General features: G+C 35.1%; 1 protein-coding gene across 1 annotated transcript in view; it reads left to right on the top strand.

Annotated features, from left to right (window-relative positions):
- The window catches only part of CNTNAP2 (contactin associated protein 2), a 1,032,011-nt gene that overhangs the window by 679,741 nt on the left and 324,831 nt on the right, over nucleotides 1-27,439 (top strand). The window contains exons 11-12 of the mRNA XM_053975055.1: nucleotides 3,250-3,356; nucleotides 24,670-24,789. Of these exons, the coding sequence (XP_053831030.1) occupies nucleotides 3,250-3,356; nucleotides 24,670-24,789 (227 nt within the window). The remainder of the gene's footprint in view (nucleotides 1-3,249; nucleotides 3,357-24,669; nucleotides 24,790-27,439) is intronic.

The raw sequence follows: 27,439 nt of genomic DNA, 5'->3' as shown, positions 1-27,439 counted from the left end.
CAAGAAAGTTCTCAAAATGGAGTCTGCAACATTTTACAAGTGCTTGAAATATAGGTATCCACAATAGGAGGAAACTCAACTTGGTAATGAGGAACTTGCAGTTCTGTTTTGTGATGGTTTCTAACTTCAGAGCCTGGTTTAGGAGGGAGGTGCTGTTTTGAAGGTTTGTTTTGATTTGTGGGGTTTTTTTATGTAATGAAGCCTTATTCCTAAAGGACAAGAAAGAACTGAGTTGCTTAGAAACATAGTCTTTTATTACAAATAATCTGCAAATCATGCATGCATTGAATTTTTTTGGGGTCTTAAGTGTATAAATTTTGAGTGTCTAATAAATGATGAGCATAAGGTAGATAAAGGTAATGACTGTATCTGCTCAAAATACAAATTTCATAGCAAGATATTTGTATATATATTTGTATATTGAAAATTGTAGATTATTCTCATTCTATAGAAAGAAATGTGTTTGAAAAATTATGGTGTTTACAGTGATAAATATCATTCTTCCTGATATTGTTTACTGAATTCAAATAGGTTTGTTGGTTTTTGTTTTGCTTTTTTTTTTTTTTTCCCTCTTTTTTATTTTTTTTTTTTTTTTTGTAATTTCTACATTCTGGATATTTAGCATTTCCTGTAAACTCCATTATAGTAGGTAAAGTTTGTCCAAAAAGTGGACAGATGAGCATCAGATTATGTTACAGAAGTTCGCTAATGGACTTAATAGAAAAGAAATTTTAACATTCTATCTGATAAAATAAATTAACAGAAAAGAGGGTGAGGAAGAAAGTCAGGAAATGATCCTGTAGTCTGATTTAAACTTCAGTGTGCACTAATGTTAAAATATTGTTTACTCTATTTTTCTAAATGCATCATCTTTAGAACAGCAAAAACCAGATTAAAAAAGAAATTTTGCAAATGCATATCCAACCATCTACTGGAAGCCATTACGCTCATCCAACCATCATACTGGAAACATAAAATTAACATCAAGGAGTTTGCTGAATATCCCTGTTTTTATGACTTAATACGCTCCATTAAATGATACAGATAAATATCTAGTTTTCATCTTTCTGAAGATTAAGTCATTTACCTCAGTTATATAGTCAGTAATGCAGTCTCTTTACTAGTTATGTTGCAATAAATGTAAGTTATACTGCACTAAAATGTGAAACTAGTTGCTAGCATTACATATGAGAGTTCATATAAATATCTGGTAAAATTCACATAGAAAAATGTTTGGTTTTGTCCTTGGAAAATTACTTTTCAAGTAATGCATGTTCAAATGCAAATGAAGAAAATACATAAAAAGAAGTTATTTTGAAGAGCTGGAAAAAATTAAAAACAATCTACAGATTTAGGAACTTTTTTAGTTATTTACAGCCTTGAATAAAAGTTACATTTATGAGATTATTTTTGAAATGTCATTGCTCTTTGCTTTTCCTCCTCTTGTACCCAGGAGCTATGGATTCATGTAAATTGTTAATTGTTTGTCTGTTTAGAAATTTGCTATTATATGCTCTCATTTTTCTTCTGCGGTGTTGAGAACACAACTGTATAGCAGTAATCAGCTCTATCTATTCATTTAGCCTGCTACACTTATAAAAGTAAATTAATTCATTTAAACCATGCTGAAGACATAATTTATTGACTGTGATAATTGCCTCAGGTAGTTTCACTGTATTTTACCGTGAAAGGAAGACTTTTAAACCCTTTGTTTCTTGCTTTAGAAGAGCATTTCTTTCAGAGCTATTTTTAACCATGGCAGTATTTTCTGATCTTTTTGGAAAAGAATGGGTAGCCTTGAGTTCTAAAGGCTGATATAGGACATAAGAAATCTATATTCTCTATATTTTGAGGTACATGTACTGGCACACACAAAACAAAAAATAATTTCTAAATGAGATTTCACAATATTCAATTCTCCAATGCATGCTGTGACACAAATTATTCTTGGTTGTTGAGCCATGAATGCCAATGCTGTTAACTGGAAATTGAGGAAATAAGAGACTGTTAGCTTATTGAGGAATGACCCAGATCCTTTCAGTTTCAATAAGTTTCTACATAGGAAAGCAGAGCTTTCCTTGGGTGTTGTTTATGAGAGTATTGTTAACAGTCACAGGAATACAATGAACTTCAGATTTATCTTAGAGATAAGAATACTTATTTTTTAATGCATACCTGAAAAGATCCTCTTTGTTTAATAGGGGCTCTCTTAGTTTTAGTTTTTAATTTTGTAGTAAAAAAATATAGATTTGGCCAAAAAAAAAAACATGAAAGGAAAACTCCTTTGTTTCTTGATCAAAAAGGCAGAGCCTGTACTGCGTCTGATTATAACTAATTTAATAAGAAAAAAAACATTCTTTGAAATGGTATTTCAAAGCCCTTTCAAGGAAAATAAGTTTAATTGTTTCAGAGGTGAAAGTAAATGTTAATTCCCATTTTAACTATATTTGATAGAAAAGAACTTGGCCAAACTCAAATCTCTGAAATCATATTTAGATAATATTTCAAACAATAAATATATGTTTAGCTATAACTTTGGGGTTTTGCTGTTCCACTTTTTCATTCCTTCCACTCTCCATCAACAGTGGAGCTGGAGAAGAAAAGCAGGCATGTGGGAGAAAGGTGAACAACTCTTGCTACAAACCCCTCTGACAAGCAAAAAATTACACAATTATTATAACAAAGCCTATGGTTAGTTTTCATAATGCATATTTACAAATTTCCTTCCATCCTAGCCAGCAGACAATCTGTCTCCCTTTTATCCCATTGCTGGCAACAGAAAGATGAAGGGTAAGCCAGTGGCATTTTGTTTTTAACATCCAGTCTGCTGTGGAACTGGACTCTTTGAGGCGTGACACCACCTGCACAGCAGGAGGAGGTGTGACATGTGATGTTCTTTTTGTTTTGAAATCTGAGTACCAGTCATATGTTACTTAGAACCCTGATTTATGATGATGAATGTATTCCACCTTTAACATGCTTTATTACTGATTGTATAAAGGCTTCAGCAAAGCCTTCAGGAATCTTTTATGCAGTTGTGTATCAGATATAAATTCTGTTAATACACATTAATAAAATAACAAAGATTAATACACTGTTAATACACATTAATACACATTAATAAAATAACAAAGATTAATTACTAGACAAGGACATGATACACTGCTAGTGCAGCTCAAAATTTTGCTTTGTTTAAATCTTGATGCTCATTTTGGTTTCTCTTTCTGTCTTTACATCTTGTCCTGACAGGTGTGTGCCCAATCACTGTGAACACGATGGTAAATGCACCCAGACGTGGGACAGCTTCAAGTGCACTTGCGACGGAACTAATTACAGTGGTGCCACTTGTCATAACTGTAAGCTACCCTCCAGTTTCAAAATTTCAATGGAGTAGGGAAGTCTCTCATGTCTTTTCGTTGAGATTAAAAAAAAAATCATTCTTCCTTTCTGATTGTTAAAGATCCTCAAGCCTCTTTTGAAAGAAGGTGTTGGCTTAATCACCTTCTGCATTACCTGCATCATGATGTGTTTATAGAGCCCTGTACTGCACCATGCTACGCACCAAAGCAGTTCAACAGCAGCTGGGTGTACTGAGCAAACACCTTCTCAGCAGCTGCACATGAGATGCAGTTTCAAATGGAAACTGAATCTGCCCTAAACTGTTGGGGAGAGCTACTGACTGCTGCTTGAGATGCTGGTTTAGGCTGCTAATCACAAGGGGTGTTTACACACTGATTATCAGCCAGCTTAAAGTCTATTTGCTCTGTGGTTATGTGTTTCTGAAATAAGAATATTTTCAACGAGCTCCACATGCCCTACTCTAGTGCCTATAAAAGCACAGAAAAAGAAAGGTGCTGTTGCCCTTTTATAGGTTCTGAACAATGCATGCTGAGTAAGTGACATGCATCTTTTTTTCCTCCCCTCATTTGCTAAAAAAGTGGGATTTTTATCTGCAAAAATACCTAGGACACAGAGAAAATATATCCAGTCCTTACTTTTGTTCATTTCTTCTTTTTGCCAACAGTCTCCTAATATTGATAAGACAGTAAAAATGCTTTTGAACAGGCAATCAGTTGAAATTGAAGCCAGGATTTATAGAGATACAAGTTTATATTACCTTACTGTTTACCTTAAATACAGCTAAGTATAATTTTGCAAAGATATTTGCAGATTTTTTTTTCAGTTTTAACCAAAAACCCCAAACCAATGAGAAAATTTTTAACTATTCACAGTTGTCTGGATTAAAACAAAAACCTAATTTACAGTTAAAGATTATATAAATGTAAGAAGGGATATATTTTATGTAATAACTATTAATACATTGAATGGCAAAATTCTCTGTGATCTGTCTATTGAAACTGCAAAACAGTAAGAGTTAAATAGCAAATTCATTTTGATTAAAGATAAATATTTAAGGTACCAATGCCTGGTCGGAGAGATTGTATGGAAGCCCTTTTCCCTCCAAGAGGGAATGCACATGTGATGGCATGATTGCATCTAATTTTAGGAAAGACAACAAAGAATTTTTGTCTGTCTGTGCTCCATTATGGTGTGCAGACCAGCTTTTAAGACATAGTTGAACATAGTTAACCTTTCTTCTTGAGTTCCAAAGATAACTAGCAAGGACAAATGGATGCTATAACTTTTCTGAAATCACATTTATTACAAAGGGAAGAAATCATAATCCAAGGAGATGTGACTTTTTCTCAATAAGATTTTCACCTGCCTTCTATGGATAAAACAGTGCAATAAGGCAAGTAAAAGGCATTGCTGAACTGCAGTACCAAAAGAGGGATTTGGAGTACATTGTCCTGTCTTTATGGAATGGATAAAGTGGATGGGATTACATACACTCTCCAGGTCATTTGGAGACACATTTTTTCAAGAACTTTTACTTTTCTAGTTCAGCCAAAGTTTCTAACTTAGATGTGTAAGCTTTAGTTTTGTTACTTTTTTCGTTTAAAGAACATAATTTTTGTTTTTACCGTGTGCTGCTACACTTTAGAAGTCTTTCTTACAAAACAAGGTTGAGCAGAAAGTTATTCACTTGATAGATATCCTGTCAGAATGTGTGAAATCCTATGCCTTTCTAGAGTATTGAAGTGAATGGCACAAAAATGAGCAAAAAATAAAAAATTCCAGCATCAAGATACAGTCTGAGACAACCTTAACTCTTCCTTTATTGAGCAGGCAATAGCTGTCAGTTTTTACAGGAGCATGTTCCAGATACAGCTGCAAATAATGAGGGGATTTGTTGAAACTTGCCAGAGATTGTAGTTACGCTGTCCTGAGGTCTGGGACCTCAGTTCTGCTGCACTGATGCTGACCCTATTGTCCTTTCCTACTTGTGCATTGTGTCTGTGTATATTCAGACACACCTAGTTTGCTGCCTTTTGGTTTTGAGTTCTAAAGTTTGTGGCAGTAGCAGGATGCTACTATATGCTGGGGAAGTTGGATGCGTGGTATAAAATGGCTGTAAGTGATTTTAAACAGCATTGCAGATTGCATGAAAAATATAGCAGATGTCATGATTCTGTGGAGCTGGAAAGTGTTTAAGTGCAGATACCACCTGTTCAGTCCCATTTTACTTAAAGAAAATATTATTTTACAAAGCAAATTGTATTATATGCCACAGTAAAATATGTTTTTCTTTTCTTAATGAATGTTTTGTGGGGATTATAACAGCATTTCTCAAAGAGGTTGGAGTCAAGACTATGTTAGTGGGGATTGTAACTGTAGTTGATGATTTTTAATGAGTTTGAGTTATACTGAACTAAAAGGAAGAAGATAATTCTCTGTTACTGAAGGGTTTTTTTTCAGTGAATTGATTTTGCTTTGGTCAGGTAATTCAACACTTTCCTGAGCTCTTGACCTGAAACAAGGCAAAGCTTTGCAGCCTTGACTGGATTTCAGATTGCAGTTTTAGGTTCCTTTGAAGTTGAAACTCAAAGAAAAACTCAAGGGATGAACTCCTTGAAGTGAAACATAGAAAAAGGTTTGCATGAAAACCTTATGAATCAAAATTACTTTGTTTCACACAGATCTGGCCATAAAATATTGTATGATAGTGAAAACAACAGTTAGTCTAGAGATATGGAGAAATACGTATTCTGGGGCTGAGACTATAAACCAGAAATAAATAGCTAGAGACAGAAAAGTTCCAAATAAATAAATCTGAAATAAAAACTTAAATTCTCCAGCTGTGTAAATCAATTACACTTGTTTTCTACTTTAATATTATGAAATAATTTCCTTTTTGGAATATGACCCTCTTACAAGAAGGTTCATCACCTCTCAGAGAAACACCATAATCTCCAAGCTCTGTGTCCATTCTCTTGTTATTTCTCAGCAGCTTAAGCTACCATTCAGAGGAAATTATAATTTCTTTCATCCATCTACAGCTGAGTCCCTCAAGCCCAATGGCAAATTAACCAAAAGTACTAGAAAGTTGTACTTCTCATTGCATATTAAATACCCTAGGAATCTACCAGATTTCTTTCAGCTAAGGGATATTCATGCCCAATGAAATGCTGTGGCCTGGAAAATATTAGACTAGAGCATTGATTTTACCATTAGGCAAGACTGAAAGATAAATGAATGTAATTACTCAAAATTAATGATTTACAGTGATGCAACGTTTACAAAATTATTTAAAATTTAATTGAGTTATAATTAACTGCAAATATCATCCTTTATTGTATTATCTATATTTTAAGCCCTGACTAATTAACTTCTGTAGCCTACCAAAGGCTGGCCCACTCATGCAGAGTTCTTAGAGCAATACTTTTCTAAAGTTTATTAGTCAATGATTCCTGAATTTAAATTTAAAATTAAATTTTAAATTTTAAATTATTTAAAATGAACTAATGTTCATTCAAGATTCTTTTTGTGAGATTTTTTATAATATAGGTCAAAGCACACTTTCTCTAGACTCTGCATTTCAGATAAACACAAGAAAGGACTTAGAGAGTTTACCACAATGGTGATGTATCCACCTTCCACTTCCTGCATAAATTTCATTAGATTTAGGAAAAAGCCAGAAGCACCTTATTTGATGATATTTGCCTTCTCCTAATGATTTTCATTAACAAAAATATTCAATTTGCACTTAAAAGATTAATCTTAATTGTCATAGAATCATAGAATTGTTTGGGTTGGAAGAGACTATAAAGATCATCTAGTTCCAACCCCTGTGCCATGGACAAGGCCACCTTTCACTAGACCAAGTTTCTCAGAGCCCCTTCCAGGATGGTCTTGAACACCTCCAGGAACGGGACATCTACAGCTTCTCTGGGCAAGCTGTTCCAGTACCTCACAACCCTCGCAGCAAAGAATTTCTTCCTAATATCCAATCTAAGCCTGCCCTCTTTCAGTGTAAAATCATTCCCCCTTTTCTTAATACTACATGATCTTGTAAGATGTCCCTCTCCAGCTCCCTTGCAGGCTCCTTTGGGGACTGGAAATTGCTATAAGATCTCATCAGAGCATTCTCTTATGCAAGACATGTTCTTCCTGATCAAGTTATTTTTCTTTAATTTCACCTTCAAACACTGTCCTTGCTTTTGCAGCTCTACAGATTCCTTTAAGAATACCAGACAGAAAAAGGTTTTCTTAAAAACCTTCAATAGTCCATAGGAGGGACTAGCATCCAGATCATATCCACTGACTGTTAGTTCTGTAAGACAGTAGGAGAAATACAATCTTACATACTCCTGTCCCTAGAAGAGGCACTAATTGCATCAGAATTTACAGAGAATCCAACTCTGCTGAGGGAGAACATACAGGATTTTTACATTTTTAGATTGGTGGTTTGCTGTAAGTTTTTCCAAAAAGAATATTGGAAACAATGTAATGATTCTTAGTTTCCATATAAGGGAACTTGACCTCTGAATTCTCTGTTTTCTGCCACCTTATTGAGAATGTAATCCTATATTTTGGAACCTGATTCAAAATTAATGACAAATAAAACTTATCTTGAAATTATAAGTACATTAAATGTCACTGAAGTCCAACGGACATTGATATTTTTTAAAGAAATATTGACTATCTCTCTAAAATAAAATATTGCTTTAATAATGAGTTTAACATTTTCTAGAAAGACATTTTGAATAAGAAACATTGTAGAAGCTGTGATAATTCTCATGGCTGGCTACTGCCAAAATTAAGTCATCAACACAAATTTAATCTGCATAGGCTGTGATCTTCAGCAAGACTTCCATCAGTTAGTTTGTAATATCTGATTTTCCTATATTTCTGTAAACAGGAAAACAACCAGAACACTGGAATTCATACATTTAGAGTCTAGATAGGAAAGAAGGCCATGGCGGGGCTGTTCTCCTGTCAGCAATTTTGGAAATAGTGAAAAAATAAATAAATAATTTGGCAAAACAATGCTCTGAAATTTACTTCAGGGGAAAGAAAAAAATCAACTCCATAATTTTTCTAGTCATCTCAAACAAGAAGAGCATGGGTTTCCATTTCACTGGAGGCTAGAGGAATTATAAGAGTAATTGTTATCACAAAGATATTGTTATCTTTGTGATAGCAAACTGATTTACTAGAGAAAGCAGATACTTTGCAGTTTCATAAGAATATTAAAGCATTATTTTATCAGGAAAAATTCAATAAATACCTCCATGATCAGCAACTGTGATACCTAAGATATTCTTGTGAAAGATTGTTCTAATCCAGTGTTGCTTTTTAATACACTTGAGGAAGAATGTTGCTTTTTAATACACTTGAAGTAGAAGATACAACCTAATCAGAAATGCCTAATCAGAATATTTTGAGAAGGCTTGGCATAAAACCATCTCCTGTTCAGTTGTCCTGTGGGCATTTATGTGCAGGGCTGTTATGAAATATCACCTTGACATTTCTGAATCTTTGCCAGTGAAGTTTGATGTTTAAGTAAATTAGTTTAGCAGCATTTTGCATAAACAAATCATGGATTCCAGAATTGGCCCTTCTGCAGAAAGCAGAACAGTGATATATGCTGCAGATTTGTGGACATGCAAGTGAGATTTTAGTGAGATTTAGCACAAGTCCAGCAGCCATATGACTGAAGAGATCACACAAGCCCAAACAATTTCCCAGTAACAAATGAAGAATTTCCATTAATAAACTTGTAGAAAGACAAAACCAGACAGTGTAGAGCAGAACAAAAATATACAAAGCATACAAACATATGAAACAACAACAGAACTCTGAGTTGAGTTTCTGCAGTGGAAAACTGACATTTAAGGCATGCAGTAGGACTCCACAATGCTGATTAGACTTGATCATGGCAGATAGATTGCTTGAATTATGTGAAAGGAAGAATGAAAAATAATACTGGTAAGCCAAACTGCTTACTTTTAAAAACATGAAAGAGGAACTTTCAGTAGGGCAAAATCTGAGTTCCTCCCGTTGCCCCCTTCATGTGTTGGGCATAATTTGCTTCATTTGGGCTGAGGAAGGACAGCACCTCTGGGATGCACTAATGAGAATGAGGAGCTTTATAGGGGGGTGAACTGTGAAGTTCCTCTACAGAAAGTGAGGTTGGAGAAATGGTAAGAATTATTTTGAGAGATAAGAATTATTTTGCTTGGTTTGACGAGACTGGAGCTAGAGGAAATATTTATGAAATCAACACTGGGCACAGTCATGAGAAAATGGTTATCAGCTCTTCTAGCACTGATATTAAAGACTGTTTTGTACTAGATGCTGCAAGAAAAGGGAATATAGTTCCTCACTCTACCATCTCATCCTCTTGTGAGCTGCTGTTTGAGTGTCGCTGATGAAGCCTATGGTTTTTTCAATTGCTCCTTTGAGTCCCCCATTTGAGACTTACTTGTGACCAGAGTCTAAGTAAAGTAGTTTCCAGGAGGTGGATAATTCCACATTCAAACTCAGCAGTATGGATGTGTGAGCAGTGCTGATCTTGGAGAAGTAGGGGGTGAAAAATAAAATAAAATTTCTGAAATCTCTAGAAAGAGGCTTTTTTTTTTCTTCTTCTCTCATTCTGAGAAATCACTTTCAACTACTGACTGTTCTCTGCCAGTTATGTCACTACCAGTTTATTTTTCTCCTCGTCTTGCACACTCTGTATCTGAAGTAATCAAATGTTCAAATTTGATATATGCTCTGCAAAACCTAATTTCTCAGATGTTTGTTTCCTTTGAGAACAGAGGTTCTCAGAGCCTGTTTATAAAGACTTTTGTTTACAGTGGTTTATTAAAGGGATCGTATAATCAATATGCTACCTTTCTAAGGAGGCTAATCTTCTTTTCAATAATGCTTTTCAAAGAAATTGCCATTAGAGTTTATAATTGTCCTTGTGGATTCATATTTTTATTACATATTTTCAAAGGATTTAACATAATGCATGTCTTTTCAAATGTAGAAGACTATTAAATTACCTCCTTTTATTAAAATTTAGTTTTAAAACAAGACTGAAGTTGTTGGTTTAGTCTTCTTTAGTAATTTTTCACATGCAACACATAAACCCAAAATTGTTGTATTTTTCATCTATTCCTGCAAAACTGAAAAACACAAGCTTTTTATTCTGTTATTTTTATTTTTTATTTTTTAGTTTTGGGATGTTGCAATTTTTGGTTTTGAATCCCCGTATTTGTTTAAAAATCAGATTGTTCTTAGTTTCAGTGTTATAAACTATAGTTCTTCTACTACTAATTTATTATCAGCTGACCTGAGAGCTCTGCACCAGGTGTTTATGAAATGCAGAATGTGTAATAAATTGGTAACAACTTGCATTTTTATTGTAAGTAAATGGATGTGGTCTGTGCTCAGGCCAGAAAGGGCTGCAGTTCCAATATGTGTGATAGCACTAGGAGTATTTGGTGAAGGTAAAGTGGAGAAAATTAACATTAGGATGCAAAGCAGAATATGAATAATCAACCAGCAGTAATTATGCTGAAATTAAAAAATCTGCTGAAATTAAAAAACCAGGTGAGGTTTGAGAAAGACTGTAATGGCTTAAACTGGACTTCAGGTTTTAGCTGTTTGTATAGTTGAGTGTTTCTAAAGAGGTCTACATTAGAATCAAGTGTTACGAATTTTGGAACTAAATTTCTACCAGGTGGGGTCAAGTGGAAGAACAGTATGAAGTCAGGGTCTAACTCAGAGCATTTTCTTAATTCATTTGCACCTAACTCTTGTAAAACTACCTACATAACATTCCTGAATTGCAGCCTGCTTTTGGGAAAACTTGAGTATTAGCTGGGTTTTTTGCAGGCTACTGTAGCCATTCTCTATTGTTGTTCACAATGCACAACCAAATATTGTTTCCAAGGGACAGTTAAAAGAGAACATGTAATTAACAATAGATAACTTTAAAGCAGCTCATTTATGCCATAAAATCAAAGGCAGAATTAATTCATAGCCAGAAAAGAACTCGGCAAATAAAGACTTCAAAATTAATTAGCTTTTTCTCAAACTTTTCCATTAAGACAATCTAACATATTGCATACTTCACTGTCAATGCTTTTTTTGCAATTAAAGTTTTTTAAGGTGCTGATATTAAAATCCCATTGACAGCCATTAGACAGAAAAAACATATTTTGAAGTCATTCTAATCCTATTTTTTCAGATGTGAGAGAATGAAATTAATGCAAATATCAACTGTTAAAGATGTACCATAGCCAAAGCAATGAGAATTTCTTCACATATGCATGCGGACATATTGTTATCTGTCCACATGAAATTGTTCTTTAAAAAGTTCTTTAACAATTCAAAACAGAGGAACATAATGGGTATAATTAGGCTTGCTATTAAAAGACACTATGCACCAATGGATGAGCAGTAGATATGCATTATCCAGGGTTTGTAGCATTTTTATGTACATCACCTAGTACAGAAAGATTTGATAAATTATATCTTTACAATGAATTTTCCAGTGTTTTGAGGGCTGTATGATCAACCTCATAGGACTGCGGATTGAGGAAAAAAAATTTAATTAAATGGAGTGAAAGCCTGAGATAGTTCTTGTGTATTCTACAACATATTTTGTCTTAATAACTAGTATAACAATGGGTATAACAAGGGTAACTAGTATACAATGGGTATAACAAGTATAACTAGTAAAACAAGGGTAAGTGTATGGCTTCTGCAGCAAATAAAGAATAATTATTGTCAGTTGTCTTATGATACTTCCATGTGAATGATATGTGTTCCAGATGGTGGGGGTTCTGATTGAGTTTGGTTCTTGTTTATGGACACTACCTTTCTTGAACATCATTATAATATTTCTTTTGCTTTTCTGCAGCATAAATGTATTGCACCTGTAAATGACCTCCTTAGGAATCAAATGTCTACATTAACCCTTTTCATTCAGGGACAAGAACTATAATGCTTCTTTGTAGTTTTAGTCTGGAGGAGTTTTGAGTTTTATTCTCCTTTCCAGTGTGCTGTAATTTAAATGGGAGATAAAGCAGGGAAAGTTTTAGGACCAAAATCTGTTAGCAAAAGTAGATGCTCGGTATCAGTCATGGTGCCGAGCTGATAACTATCACTTTAAAATTTCACCTTAGGTAGGACATCCAATAGTTCTCTTGGCTGGACAAGTCTCTTAGCAGAAGTAATGACAGGTTACTAGAATTCTTTAAATATTTTACTGAAGCCAGAGGAATCATCTATGTTTACATAACTTTACAAAAACATGGAAATCTATTGTTTCATGAATACAAATACAGTTTGCTAATATTAGCAAAACTACTGAAATGTTTTGTAGTTTCTCATTTTCTCAGTAGAAGCGTTAACTATACTACTTAGGCATACTTAACTGTATATCTAGCACTATTAATTTTATTTTACTGGAAGCATATTCTTTCTTTAACTCTCATCTTGCTAATTTTTAAGCTTATGTATCCCTATGTAGCTTTTACACCAGCTCATTCATCCCATCCCTATTCCCTAATGGCCTAACCACTTATGTATAAAACTTTAAATTTACTTGCGTCTGTGGTTGCTGTATTTTATATGATATGTTTTCAGTATACTTTTAGGTTCAGAAGGAGCTAATTGATGTTCTAAAACAGAGAGGAAAATATAATGTGTTGTTTGTGACTACCTTTTATTTTTCTTTTTATTTCCTACTGCTACTTCAAAGCACTACAAATATCACTGCATTTCTCAGATTCATGCTCAGGCTAACTGAGCTATGTCTTTCTGAAATTCTTAACTACTCCTCTCCTTTTCAAGCCCTCTTCTGTCACCCCCATTTTAAGGTTTTTCAATTTCTTTGTGCTTTCCTATCAATCTCAACAGTTTGTTTCCCCCTTTCATCATTCTTTCTCTAATCATTGCTCTGATTATTTTCCTCCTCAATCTGTTTTCACAGCCACATACTCACACACGTGTGCACACAGGAGTGCCATGCCCAGGAAAGATTTGGAAAGGAGTTTAACAAGAAAGCAGAATAGACTGTGCTGATCAGATGCAGGACACAACCAGGCAAGCATACTTACCACACCACTATTTATACCTACCCCTCTTTTTTCTCTGCACTTTTTTCCTTCTCCAAAATATCTAGCCCTCTGCTTTTTCCTGCCTTTAGTTCCATCCCTAAATATCCTATAAGTCTTGTGCAATCCTGAACTACATTTTCCATGCATCCCATGATGCATGGCAGAAATTCTTGGTCAACTTCCAAGGCAGAAACTCCCTTGGTCTGAAAGGTTTTTGGGGGAGGGGCTACCAGTGGCTCATGGTGATGGGGGTGATGGGCTCCATGCCCACTCACTGCAGCTGAGGCTGTGCTGTGACAGCCCCAGACAGGATTTTTGCTACTTGTGTGCGTCCTTGATTTAAGTCAGATGGGCTTGAATGGTTTGATGGCTCCTGTGGTGGGCATGGGAGCAGCCTGGCAGGGTATTATTCTGGCTTCTGCTCCACTCTTGGTTCTCTGAGCTCCTCTGTAGGTGTGCAGATGGGCATTTTTTTCTCAGAACCTGACACTTCCTCTATATTCTCATCCCCTCAGTAAATAGTCTACTAATAAATTAATAGAGTAAATTAATACTCTACAGTGCTGCTATTGAAACAGATACTAACAAAGCAGAATGTGTGCCAACCAGGGCAGCCCCCAAGGTACCCATCTAACATCTTACTAATCTCACAGCTCATCCATTATGTGAAAAAGATGTAAAAGTGATTTCTAGGAAGTTGCCAGGACACAGTCATTCCTATTTGAAAGCATCAGAGAGAAAGCATTAAAAAAAAAGGGATGTGGAGCAGACGTTTCTGTTGATATTTTTATGTCAGTTAAAAAGGTTGAATTCTATTGGCAGTGCAAGTTGCTTAGTGATTAATGGAAATGACAAATATGATGCATTTCTTCTAAATTGGTGTTATGTTGATAGAGGACATTTTGATTGAGATAATGTAAATGCTGATGTGAGGATTTGTTTTCAAAATCTTATAGTTTTTTGCTGTTCATAGAAATAAGTGTTCAGCTCCTCTGGAAAACCCACTGTTTGGCTAGGTGTCTGTCAGTCTGTGTGCATAGCAGTCGTTATGTAAGCAAGCTATTGTTCTGTGCTTTAGTATTTGGGTTTGTTTCAAACATAAGCTTTTAAATTGAGATTTGTAAGAAATTTTATTTAACCAGTTGTTGGTTTGTTTGGCATTTTTTTCCAATAACTTGTAGTTTCCCTTAAGTATAGGTTGTATTCTGTTGTAAATACAGCCAAGAAAAGTATCATAATTTCCTTCACAGGATTGCTGATTATGAGAAGGTCAGATACAAAAAACATTTAGGGATCTGGGGTAGAAAAGGAAAGGGGCAGGAAATGGTGACAATTACAACTGTTGAGGCTGGTACAAATAAAACGGGATTACAGACCTATAAATGAACATGTGGGTAATGGATTTTGGGAACACTAATATTTGTGAACAAACAAAAACTGACACTACAGTCTCGTTCAAAGCTGGGTAATGAGAATATCTCCATGTTCATCTGAGCATTATTTAACATTTATTAGGATGCTTAGGTCTGAAGAGAGATCAAATGCTCTGATGTCCATGGCAGGAAAGAGCCAGTATATACTTAGTGAGGGAGAATATTTTGGTTTATTTAGTGTCTTTGCTACTTGTAGCCACTTACAGATATCTTGTGTTAAAATAAGTATCTTTGCCCTGACTTTACTGATGTTATAGCCCCTGCTTTGGCCCTGGTATAATTTGCTGAGGTTTTCACTTGTGTGTCTGTGTTCACTGTAGAGAGTAACTAAGGATAGGAGGAAGAAGGGGACAAGATGGTATTGGCAGTGTTCCTGTTACCTCCCAGCTGGAGAAGACTCAAACAAGCTCCAGGCAGCTCTGAAGCTTTCTGTGCCTGGGCCCAGTGTAAGATCAACACAAGTATGGTGAATATCTGAGTCTCTCTGACAATCTTCCCTCTCAGATGCAGGGCCCAGGAATGAATTATAGCTATACAAATGTGCAACACTATCCAGATTTAAAATGAAATTGTGCCATTTCTGTCCTGAATGGTGTTTTGTTCAGTCCCCAAACCCATGTTTGGTTTTTGATTTTTGGGAATTTTTTTTTGGCTGGTTGGGTTTTTTGTGCTTGTGTATCCTTGGATGACTTAATTCACAAAAGTACCTTGTTAAAAATTGATACTTTCTTGTGATGTCTGTAGGCTGACACTGTTGCAAAGATGCTAATTGTCTAGTCTATGGCTTGTAATTTAAAATCACTGCTAAATTTGTTTAAAAATCCATTTTGGGTCAGCCATTTGTATTTAAATTAATTTCTCTCTTCCTCCCCTCTCCCAGCCCAAAGCAAAGAACAAAGTTGAGAGAGAAACAGAAGCACCTTTCATTTTACCATTAATGGGCTGGCTTTTTCCGTATTCATAGCAAATTCCTGGGTTGAGCTACTATGTAGTAGCTCAATTTGCAGTTTTCACCCCTATAGCAGTAATTTTCCTTATTATCCAAGTGGCAAATAAACTTATGCTCTCTTTCTCACTCTGATGGCAAAGCCTTTATTTTGTTTCCTTTTTTACCGCAATGGTAATTGTCGTGTTTATCACTGACATAACTGAGCCTAGAGTAAGCTTGACACAAAATCTGCAAATTTCCATATATCTTGTTTGTATTTTTACTGCTTTTAATTTAATTTCTGGTTTTATGGGGCATATTTGGATATTGGGCTAATGGTGAGAACACTTCATAAGTTCACTAGCTCACAGTAGAAGGCAGAGGGAGCATGTGAGGAAGACGTAGAAGCTTTTAAAAGGTTGAAGCTTAGATCAATGGCAGTGTGAAGAAGGTTTATGCTCAGTCACAAAGGAGCTTTGCTTTTGGAAAGTTTTAGTGGCATGAGAGCCAGTGCAGCCATGGACAGAAATGAACACTAATCCAGATAAAAAGCACTAAAATTACCTCTGTTGGTTTACCTTCCCTATTAAATTAAAAAAAAAAAAAAAAAAAAAAAAAGAAAAAAAATCATTTAAAAATGGTGCTATCTATTTATATAATATTTTTTATTTCTATAGTTTATTTCTAAGATTCTCATATATATATATAATACTGTATGTACACTATTCTGTAAATATGCAAAATATAAGAATGTTTTTCTTTGGGAAGCTATTTTAGGGATTTTGAGTTGCAAAGCTACTGAGCATTGGGAAGGGCTATGCTTGGGAAGATTAACCAATTGTAGAAGCAATGGTTGAGGAAAACTGCTGACTTGTGTTTCATTTTTAAAATTCAGTTTTGTAGAAGTGATGGTTCTTGATGGCTGATTTGCCTTCTAGTTCATTGCTTATGATTCTTTGAATAAAGAAAACATCATTTAGGGTTGAATTAACAGAAATAAAAATTGTGAAATGTGCAAATTAATCTGGCTGTGCTGGCCATTTTCAATTTTCATGAAAAAATTGGAGAATCCAGAGAAGAGACAAAATAATATAGCACCTGGAAAATGCAACCAGTGATCAAAATGAACAAACTTGGCCATTTTAATGTAGAGAAAAGATTTGTGTCTGTAAATAGACAAAAGATGGTTGCAAGGAGGAGTACAGTAACTTATCCTTCAAATTCATTGTGAATAAAAAGAGAAATGATAACTTTAAGATGCAGCAGAACAGCTCCCAGTGTAGAGAGTTGAACAAATGCTGATACTGAAGGGCTGGTGGAGCTCTAGGCTGCCTTGGTGTGTCAAGGAATTTACACCATTTTAAACCAGACTATGCCAGGAATGATACATAGATGTAATTGAGGGGTTTTTTTCAGAAGTGGATTAGATTATCTTTGAGATTCACCACAGCCATGTGATTCTGATGTTATACTAATTATGACCACAAAATGATTCTGCTTTTTATCTCAGCACTTATTTCTTCAAATATAGATTGAGTAATGGAACTACCTTTTCCAGGAATAATCTTGTAGAATGACGAAGTATTTATTTAATGGGATGTTGAGGGTAACAGAATTGAAGTATTGGGCTTTAGGTTAACTTTGTATTTGAACTGTCATGAGTGAAATAGTTGTGTGGTGTGGAAAAGACTCTTGCTAATGTCATGTGATGACAGTGAAAGGATGAAACTTTGAGTTCTTAGAATTCATGTTCTTGCCCTAGCTAGCTGTGAGAGTAAACCAAGAGCCCCTAAAATGACGGCAACCCAGAAAAAACAAATCCCAGTTTCACTGAGAAGGTATTTAAAGATGCCAGGGGTTGTTTTTGCTTGTACTTCTGGACTGCAGTGAAGCTCAGTTCAACTTCTGGCTGAGGAGGCAACCTAGTCATAGCTGAAAAATAGTGCTTGATCTGAGTTTTACAACAACTGAAAAATCAGTGGCTAATGCATAGGCCATATCATACACATCTGCAATTTGGTGGACTTGTTTATGATGCTTTCTAATTTTCTCCAGTTCTCTTATATACAGTGAAACTTACCAATTGCCTAATGGCATTTATATGTGAAAATTGCATTTTTTGCTGAGTGGCTGTTCATGTATAGCAACATTTCTTTAAGAACAGAGTAAATTAGTTTTCTTGCAGATGCAACATGAGCACACAAATTGCATTACACTTAGAGGTTCTAGTCTACTCAAATTTTCGGTTATGCACGAAGTCAGAAAAGGCAGGTTTTCTGTTTTCCAATGTCTTTAATAATAAGGTGATAATGCAATGGCAAGGGCGTGTCACATTTGGACACTTTCTTAGTCCTTGTTTTTTACCTGGAAAGTCATTTGATTGTAACTGAATGACTTGTAACTGCATCTAGAGTAGTTATATTCCATCAGAAAGAAATTTCTGAAGTTCCTTTAGGCATCACAGTAGATCCATTTCAGATGTCCAGTTTGTGTACACACCATATTTAGGATGTGCATAAATCTGCAGCTCATTGAGAAGATAAGTTTTCTTCATCCACATGAACTTCACTGCAGTTGTTGGCACATCCAGGTGTAATTTCCAAGTGCTCATAGACTGGGCACAGAAATTCAGTATTGCAGCCAGCTGGGTATGCTAGCCTATTCCTACTGCTCTGGCCTGTCCAGGTGAGCACACTGTGAGCAGCCACAGCTACTGTGAGGGCCAGCAGCCTTGAAGGTCTTACAGCTTTGTCCTGCTAGAGCCGTATATTTTGCTGAAAGTGCTGTTTCCTGTGCTTTTTCTCATCTAGGTAACCTAATTTTACAGGGGCATCCTAGCTGCAAGTACCTGATATTTAGTGTGTGGCCTGTGGTGATCTACCTTCTGGTGATGCAGAACTTGGTCTCTCTAAGAGTCCATCAGAAATTTAGCGTGAACAACTGTTGCGGTTGCAAGACAATTTTTTTGTCTAGTTAGGATTTTAGTTTTGTTCTTCAATGCCACCCTTTATTTAGGGGAGGGGGTTATTTTACCAAATATTTTCAAGATACTTTTTAATCAAGAAAGACTTTTTAAAGGGGTCTTTGGCAGTGTGCAGAAAGCAAACCAGGTGTTTCATTACCTTTTGGTTTTTTACATTAAGATTATTGTGTAATAAGTAAAAATGGCAAGAAAGGTCTTGGTTACCTTAGGGCCTTGTCTGTGCAGGATCAGATTGTGTTAGGTATTTTTAACGTTTTGGAGCTCTTTTTCAGATGAGTGTGCATACAGAATTTTTATATACAAACTTGAAAAAACTGGCAGACATAAGGCTTGGTTCTGACCATTACAGACATTGTCCTACAGAACAGCAAGAATATTGAAGTAGTGTTGCATCATGCTGGCTTTTTGTGGAGCTTTTTAAAAACTTTTTCATATACTTGAGGTAGTACAGCAACCCAGCAGCTGTGTGCATTCATTCTGTCAGAATACAGAAGGATATTTTTCTCTCATATAACTTGCTTTGACTATGATGAAATATCTAGTTCTTTTAACTTATCTTAAAAGAATTGTAAGACATGATTTCTCCACCACATAGCATTGGAACAAGTAAAGGATGGGTATAGATTTAAAGTAGATGTGCATAGAGAAAAAAGTTTGCTGATAGAGCAGGAACTTACAGTGTACATGTATTGATGTATAAAAATTTATTTTTAACATTTTCCATTTTCCAGTTATCTTCTGAATATATGTTGTCATAAAGAAACAAATCTTATTTTAGTCTTTTAAAATAAATTTTAGGTATGACATTTCAGTGTGCAGCTATTTTTTGGGTAAGCTTGGAGTTTTTTCCCCCTTCATTGTATGTTTGTGCTTTCAGGGCTCAAGAGTTGAAACTAGTTTTAGTTACATAAACCCAAGCACTTCACAGTCTATTTAGCTTTTAGTATTTTTCCAAGAAGTTGAAAGTGATGAAGAGACATAGCTGGACTTTGTGGATCTGATGCATTGCCTGTTTTTGTCACTTTTGCTGTCATTTAATTCCATCCATTTTTCTGTATCTACACCTTTGCTATGTTCCTGTAAAGCTGAGATTTACTCCTATATTAGCAGATGTTTAAAGGAGTGTATTCCCTGCAGCAACCACATTCGCTGACAGAAACAAAACATATTGCAACACATTCATTGAACCACATAGTGCAGACTGTCATGCTAGGTAATCTATTTATAATGAGCTTTGCACTTATAAAAGGAGGCTGTTTGTCAGCCCTAAAATTAAAGCTGACTTTTTGCAGAGTGATGGAAAAACTGTAGTTCACCAAGGTGCTAATGAAATTTTATGGGAACATTATATAGGGCCACAAGGTTTCTATATCCTTTTTGTCATTCAGCTATTCTGCTTTTTGGAGATAACCAGCAGCTGTGCCACCTGTTCAGGATAACTATCCCTTGATCTTTACACCAGTCAGAAAGTAAAACAGGAGTGAGAACATCTGCTTCCCTCAATCACTTAAGAGCCACTGAAATCTAAGAGGTGTTGATTCTTTCCAACTTTTGACTAACAGTCTTGAGCTGGAAAAAACTATTCTGTAAACTCTTTTTTGAACTATTTTCTTTTCCTCTAGTGTTTAAAATAGAGGGTCCTAAAAACTCAGAAATGAATGTTGACTTCCCCATCCATCACTACATCCCCTTTGGTGTTCAGAACCATGAAGAAAGGCAAAAATGAAAATGTTCTTAAGGTCTGTGCTAATACTAACAAACAAGGTTTGTTGTTAGTATTTGTTTCACTCTCGACTGTTCTCCCTTAGCCTAGTTACCTAATCAAGCTTTTCTAAGAAAATACATTTTTCCCCTCAAGCCATACTCATTCAAATCCACTGTTGTGAATGTTAGCTTAGTTAATGTGAACTTCAAAATGCATTCATAGTTGCATTTGTTAGCTAATTAAAAATGGCTGGATTTTCTGTCTAGATCAAGAAGCTTAGAGAAGATTGATGCTTCACACAGAAAGATACAGTGAAATTTATATTTTTTTATGTTTATGGATTTAAAACATTTTATCTTCATGTTGGAACACAGAAAACCCTTTCAAATGTTATCATTAAATGGATTTGGTGGTCTCAGTTTGATCTGTATTATTCAGGAGATTAAACTTTAAAAAGGCTATTGAATTATTTGGTGCTATTATCTTTCTAGTTGTGATTATTTTTGTGCATACTTTTTTCCTCACTCTAAGAGCTTCTATCACTGTTCTGACCAGGTTTTCACCTCTTGCAGTTTGTAGACAATTTTTGATGCAATATGAAAGCATGTAAAGAGGGAAGATGCTATTTGTAGGAGGGTTTTTTCCTCCCTGTTCTCCTCAGAAAGAATATAAGTGACCTTTGAAAAACCCTAACAAACTGAAAGCTGGATTTATTATGTTAGAAATAGCTTTTCTGGACATCAGGGTGCCTGTGAGTTTTACATTCAGCTTGGCAGATTTTGAGGTTCACTACTATTCTGAAGTCCCTTAAGAATACATATGTTGTGTATTTGAACCAGGTACCAAGAAAGCAAATATACTTTTTTGGCATTTCACTTCTACTGGCTTGAAAACCAAAAATCTGCTACCCTTGTGTCCTCAGTTCTACCACTTTTTTTGTTTGTTTATTTTTCTTTCCTATCTTCCAGATGGAATCAGCACTACAAAGCCCTTCCCTCTCTCTCTCTGCCTCCTCTGTATGTAGATATATGCAACCATTTCTCCTCATTCACATGTGATAACACTGTAAACTTTATATCCAAGTCTTTCATTCTGCTTTCTTGCCTTTTCTTAGTTCAGTTAGGTTTTTTTCTTTTTTATTGTAACCTTTACCAGTTTTCTCATTTAAGCAGTTTTGATTCTGCCATGGTCTCTTCCTTGTGTTCTGTGTTCATTTTCTTCTCTATTTTAGTGTACTTGGGTGACTTCTAAATCAGCATTCCTTAAATGTTTGTCTTTTCATCTTCTCTAGGTTTTCTTTGAGTTTCCTAATTTCTAGTTTCACCTGCTCTCTGTCTTACACACTACTGATCTTTTTGTGTAACATTTACATAAAGTAGTGGCTGATAAAATGATCCTGTGCTGTCTCCCTTTCTATGTCATCATCCACTTGGACATCTTGGTGTCATGTCTTACTTTCCTTTACTTCAGAGTTGCCTTCTGCCTGATGTTTGCTGCTGTTGTTCTTTTCTTTATTCTTTTTCTTTTATTTTCTTTTAAAGTGGCTACCCTTTGCCATCCCAAGTCAACAATAATATCTCTTTCTGTCATCAATTTTCTTCATACACTGGAACATGATTGCTGTTTCCTATTGCACCTTTAATTACTGGTTATTTTGTCAGCATGTGGAATTCACTTGTCCCTTCATTTTGTTCCTATGTGTCTGGGAAGTGATTTTTGTTAACACTCCGGTGCCTACCTTTACATTTTTTTTTAATTCCCATTTTTAAGATCTTTATGCATCTACATAAATGGTCTCAAATTGTGCCAGAGGGGTTTAGAGGCACAGAAAGGGTTGTAAAGCATTGGAACATACTGCCAGGGAAGTGGTGAAGTCATCATCCCTGCAACTCTTCAACGAAACCTGTAGATTCAGCACTTTGAGGACATGGTTTAGTAGTGAGCATAGTGGCAGTGATAGGTTGATGGTTGGACATGATGATCTTAAAGGTCTTTTCCAACCTTAATTTTAGGATTCTATACATACGCATAATACCTCCCAGAAAACTATCCCACACTCCTAACACTTTTCACAAGTTGAAATTGTTTAAAATAACCCATTATTTTGCCTTAATTTGAAGAAAAATCTTAATTTTTATTAGTTAGTGTTCAACATAACGTTGAAGTTTAACAAAGCTGACTTATTAAAAAGTAGCCTTTTCGGTGCTATAAAACTAGCACCTACACACCACTTTCTATTTCTCCCATTCTAGAAGAACAGAAAGAAGGGTGTTATATCTAAACCCCTTAATTTTCTATAAAAAACATTTGACTTCCATGTAAAACTCTTTAGTGTTGTTTTCTGAGTTGTAGCAGTATCTCTGTACAAAACTTGGCCTGTGTGCTCAAAAGCAGCAAACTTGGATAACATAAAGGTCTGGTTACTACAGAGACAAAGCTCCCCTGATTTTTTGAAAGAGTTTAGAAAATGAAAAAACAAAACTTCATTAAGATCACAAACAATATTTCATATCTTCTTGACATGACTTGGAGTGCATCCATTAAAATTTGCCTGTCAATATCACAACAGTTATACATTGACTGAGTTAGTATCTTATGACATTTTTTAGATAGTGCGTAGAAAGTGAGGGAAACACTTTTGAACAAAATAAGTTATGAATCTCTTATGAATTCTGCATGAAGTGCCTGAAAACAGACACAGAGTCTCCTTGATAATGGACGAATATGTTGACCTTTGTTTGTGGAGAAATGAGAAATGGCTTGAATTGTCTTACAATTTAATTTAAATGTCATCTACTTGTATAAAATTTACTTTATATCCTCTAATGAGCACATAAAACTTTCCAGGAAATTCCTCCTCTTGTAGCACCACAAGGAGGTTGTAGATAGATAACAGCCTTTAGCCTTGCATTCGTGCCACATCAACATTTGGTATTTTTTTTTAAGTCCACTTTCCTTCCCATGTCTTGATATTTGGTTAGAGGCTTTTAAATGTGCATGTGTGACCAGACACTCATCATCATCAGAGCCCAGCAAAACAGCTCGTCCTTATGGACATTTGAAATTAAGCCAGTCCTAGCAAAGAGATTGCTTGCAAGAATTGCCAACAAATTAGATGAATTTTTAGAGTGGATATGAAGTCTGGTTAAACAAACATTTCATTTCTTTTAGCAGCTGATTGATTGATTCCAAACAAAAAAGCTGTGCCATATGGTCCTTAAAAACAAAGCAGCATTACACATTCATTTTTAAAGAATTGTATAGGAAAATATCTATGTAATCCACCATTTTTATGCATATCCACACACACAACAATTTCTATAAATTATCAGTTTTACTTTTTCTTAGCATAAAATGATTTCTTCATATTTAATGCACATAATTTTGTAAAAACTCTACATTTGTGAGAAAATATGGGAATTACTAGAAAAGATTCTATTTACAATGCTTCTTATTATGTCTCAGCTATTCATCATACATTTTGACAAACAATTTTATGACTTGAAATAGAAAGCAGTATTCAAGGAAAAACTGAAACAAATGTCTCTACTAAATCAAACTTATTCCAGCAAATACTGTGACATTTCAGACCTTGCTGGGCCAGAGAATTAGTTCTGTATGTATTTAATAGAGTAACTGCATAGCTGTGTAGAGACAGGTATTGTAGGTAGGGAGAAATTTCACAATTTTGAAACTCTGTGTTATTCTGAGTTATTCTGAGTAATAAAACATGAACAATTAAAAAATGTACAGGAAAGAAACTCATAAGCTCTTTTAGTATCTCTTGAAAAAAAGCTTAAGGGTAGAAGTATGTTGTATCAGTAGAAGTAATATAAGCAAAGTTATGAACTATATTGTTAAAAACAGTTTAAATATACTATTGAAAAAGTATTATTTTTCCTCTCTCTCCTCAAGTTGTTAAAATTGTCTTCCTATTCTGGCTTTTCCTCACATTAAAAAAGCAGAAATTATGTCCTGCAAGTTTTTAATCACTTCTATAATTTTGGAAAGATACTTTGTTTTCTGTGAACCTCAGTGATATTGCTTTAATGTAAGAGGTAGAATTCTTTGTATATAAACAGGATCCATTAATTGTCTTAAGAATTTTTTCCCCCAGGTTAAAACTATACTTATTGGTCTGTTTTATTTCATTTCAGCTATTTATGAACTCTCTTGTGAAGCATACAAACACTTGGGCAAAACTTCAAATTACTACTGGATAGATCCAGATGGCAGTGGGACACTGGGACCTTTGAAAGTTTACTGCAACATGACAGGTAACTGCATTCTATTTAATAATTAAGTAGGTTGAAGGGGGGATTTGTTTTTTGGGGTCTTTTAAAATGTAGTTAGGAGAAAGAGGGTGTTCATATTTCATATTTCTTGTTAAAAGAAAAATAATTACTAAGAGCTTTTCATCAGGGATATTCAGATCTGCAGTCACTATTCATGATAGACTGAGCAAGGCAGTAGTTACTGCATTTAATAAGCTTTTTGAATTGCACCTGTTAGGCTTAATAGGTCTTTGTATCCTCAGTGCTGCATCATTTAAAAAAAATTGTAAAAGATACACAAGGAAAAAGTGGATAGATACATATTTACCAAAACTGTTGTATATCAACCCAGTGGAGTTCAGTAGTTTCTGTTGTTCATAGGGTGTTGTAGAAGGCAGTTTACCACTGCATGCAGGGAATAGAAATCAATTTCCAAAGAAGCAAAACGTTAGAGTTTTCTTTATTGTCTGTTTTGTCTTCTACACTAGATCCTTCTAACACCAGTTAAACTCTGGAGATAATATTTATATAGCTACATTGATTTATTTTGATTTTGTTGTGTGTATTGTTTCATGCTTTTAAGACTAGTTTTGTATTCTCCCCAAAAGTATCTAATCTTAGTCATCTGTGTTGCCATGATGAGGCTGGAAAATATGATCATGAAAAACTGGACAATTTTCTGTACTGAGAATATATTATTTCTTTGTTCTGTTAATGCATATCAGTTGTCTCAGGACTTTTTCTGATATGAAATATTGGATAGCTGATAAAACAAACATGTGCTCTCACTTTCCCCACTGCCTAAAAAATTAGAATTTCAGAATGTTTGCATTGGAAATCTGGGGTATGTCTGAGTCCTCAGATTCCATCATCAGCAACATGAAGGTGAAGGCAGTCATAGGTTGAAACACTGTCTCTGACTTTTTAGAAACCTGCAGCAGAAATCTGGGGCTGTGGGATTGGTTTTATCCAACTGGAATGGGAGAGATGGGGAGGGATGCATGGCACATGCAGCAAGCCCCAGATCAGGTGCTCATGGGAAGATAGCCTTTTGGAGAACAGGAGAATACCGCTGTTCCATGTTGCTGTTAATGTCTGTATTTGTCTAATTAATGCATACCAAGAAAGGAGCCTCATCTAAGATCTGGAAGTGCTGTCAATCCCATTTGGACTGGAGAGATAGGCCAAGCCATCTGTCCTGAGACACAGATGTAAAGGCCCTCTTTCAGATCCTGAGCCATGTAGAGCTTTTTAAATCGTAACTAGCACCTTGAACAGCATCAGTAGCTAATCAGGCATGCACTGCAGGAAACAAGACCAAGAATGCTGTCATTTAAGAGATTTCTGCTATTCAGAACTGCTGTGTTCAGTGCTAGCTATAGCTTTTGGTTACTCTTCAAGGGTAAATTTGTAAATTAAAAATATGCCGCCCTAGTGGGGTTGGGCATAGAAAAGTACACTCATCCAGTACTGCAGCATTGCTCATTCATGTTAAATATAAAAATACAACAGAAGGTCCTAGCAGCTTCTTCAGCACTGGGGAAAAAGAAAAAAAGGAGAATTAAAATAATAATTTCATTTTACTAATGTTTCTCATCTACAAAACAGTTTCAGAGTATACAAATGTGACCTTTTCCTAACCAGTGCAAGGAGATCATGAGCATTAGGATACATGATTTAATTCACTTGGATATGAAGCATGCTGTGGAAAAATGCAGTTTTCTGTTTTAACTGTATCACTCTCATCAGCAGCTCTTTGCTACAAGAAAAAGGCAATTTGCACTAATATCCATATAAACACTGCAGTTTAAAAAAAACCTCAAGCAACTATTTCTTCATTACAATGCAAATGACTGCAAGAGATATGTGAAAATTGATGGAAAGTAATTTTAAACTGTGCTTCTAAAACTGACAGTTGTTCCCAGCAGAGTAAAGCTCATCACCTGTGTAGTGCCTATACATTGCAGCTGTCACAGTTTTTGTTTTCTTTTGATTAGTGGTCATCTGAGGCACTAAGGCTGGAGGGCAAAGAGCTACAATTTTAGCACAACACCCTAAATCTTTTTGTGAATCTATATAGGGTATTATCAGCAGCACACATACCTAGTGTAGGGAAGGAGGTTACTTGAGTACTTTGCTTCATCAGGAACATAGTTCTGTAGAACTCTGTAGCAATGATACATATCTTGTCATATAAGAGAGCACTAAAGCATGCAAGAATCCAAGCAGAATTCTCAAAAAAATTTAGTATCCCGCTTGGGGGATACTAAACCGCATGCAGGTCTATGGTATTGCTAGAACTATGTTTGAAAAAAACTTTAACTATCTGAATTACAATTAAACATTTTTTTGTGAATATAAAGCTAAGCAACCCATAAATTAAGCTATAGTGATTGGTATGTGGAGTATACTAAATGAATAAAAATAATATGACATGGTAGTGAAAATTAATTTTGATAGAGATTCTTAACTATATTTTCTTCTCTAGTCTGAGAGTCAAATCTAAGTGTTCCTATTCTTCCGCTATGTCAAACAAACATCTCTATATTAAATTATTACACAAGACACGAATTCGCCTTCTTTCATTCAGGTGAAACTAGCAAGTAGAAAACATCTTAATGACTAAAAATATGAAGTGCTTCTTGCTAGTTCC

This window comes from Vidua macroura, chromosome 1 (assembly GCF_024509145.1).
Source record: "Vidua macroura isolate BioBank_ID:100142 chromosome 1, ASM2450914v1, whole genome shotgun sequence".
Classification (NCBI taxonomy): domain Eukaryota; kingdom Metazoa; phylum Chordata; class Aves; order Passeriformes; family Viduidae; genus Vidua; species Vidua macroura.
Note: the sequence above shows the minus strand (reverse complement) of the source record. Positions and strands in the feature narration are given on the sequence as shown.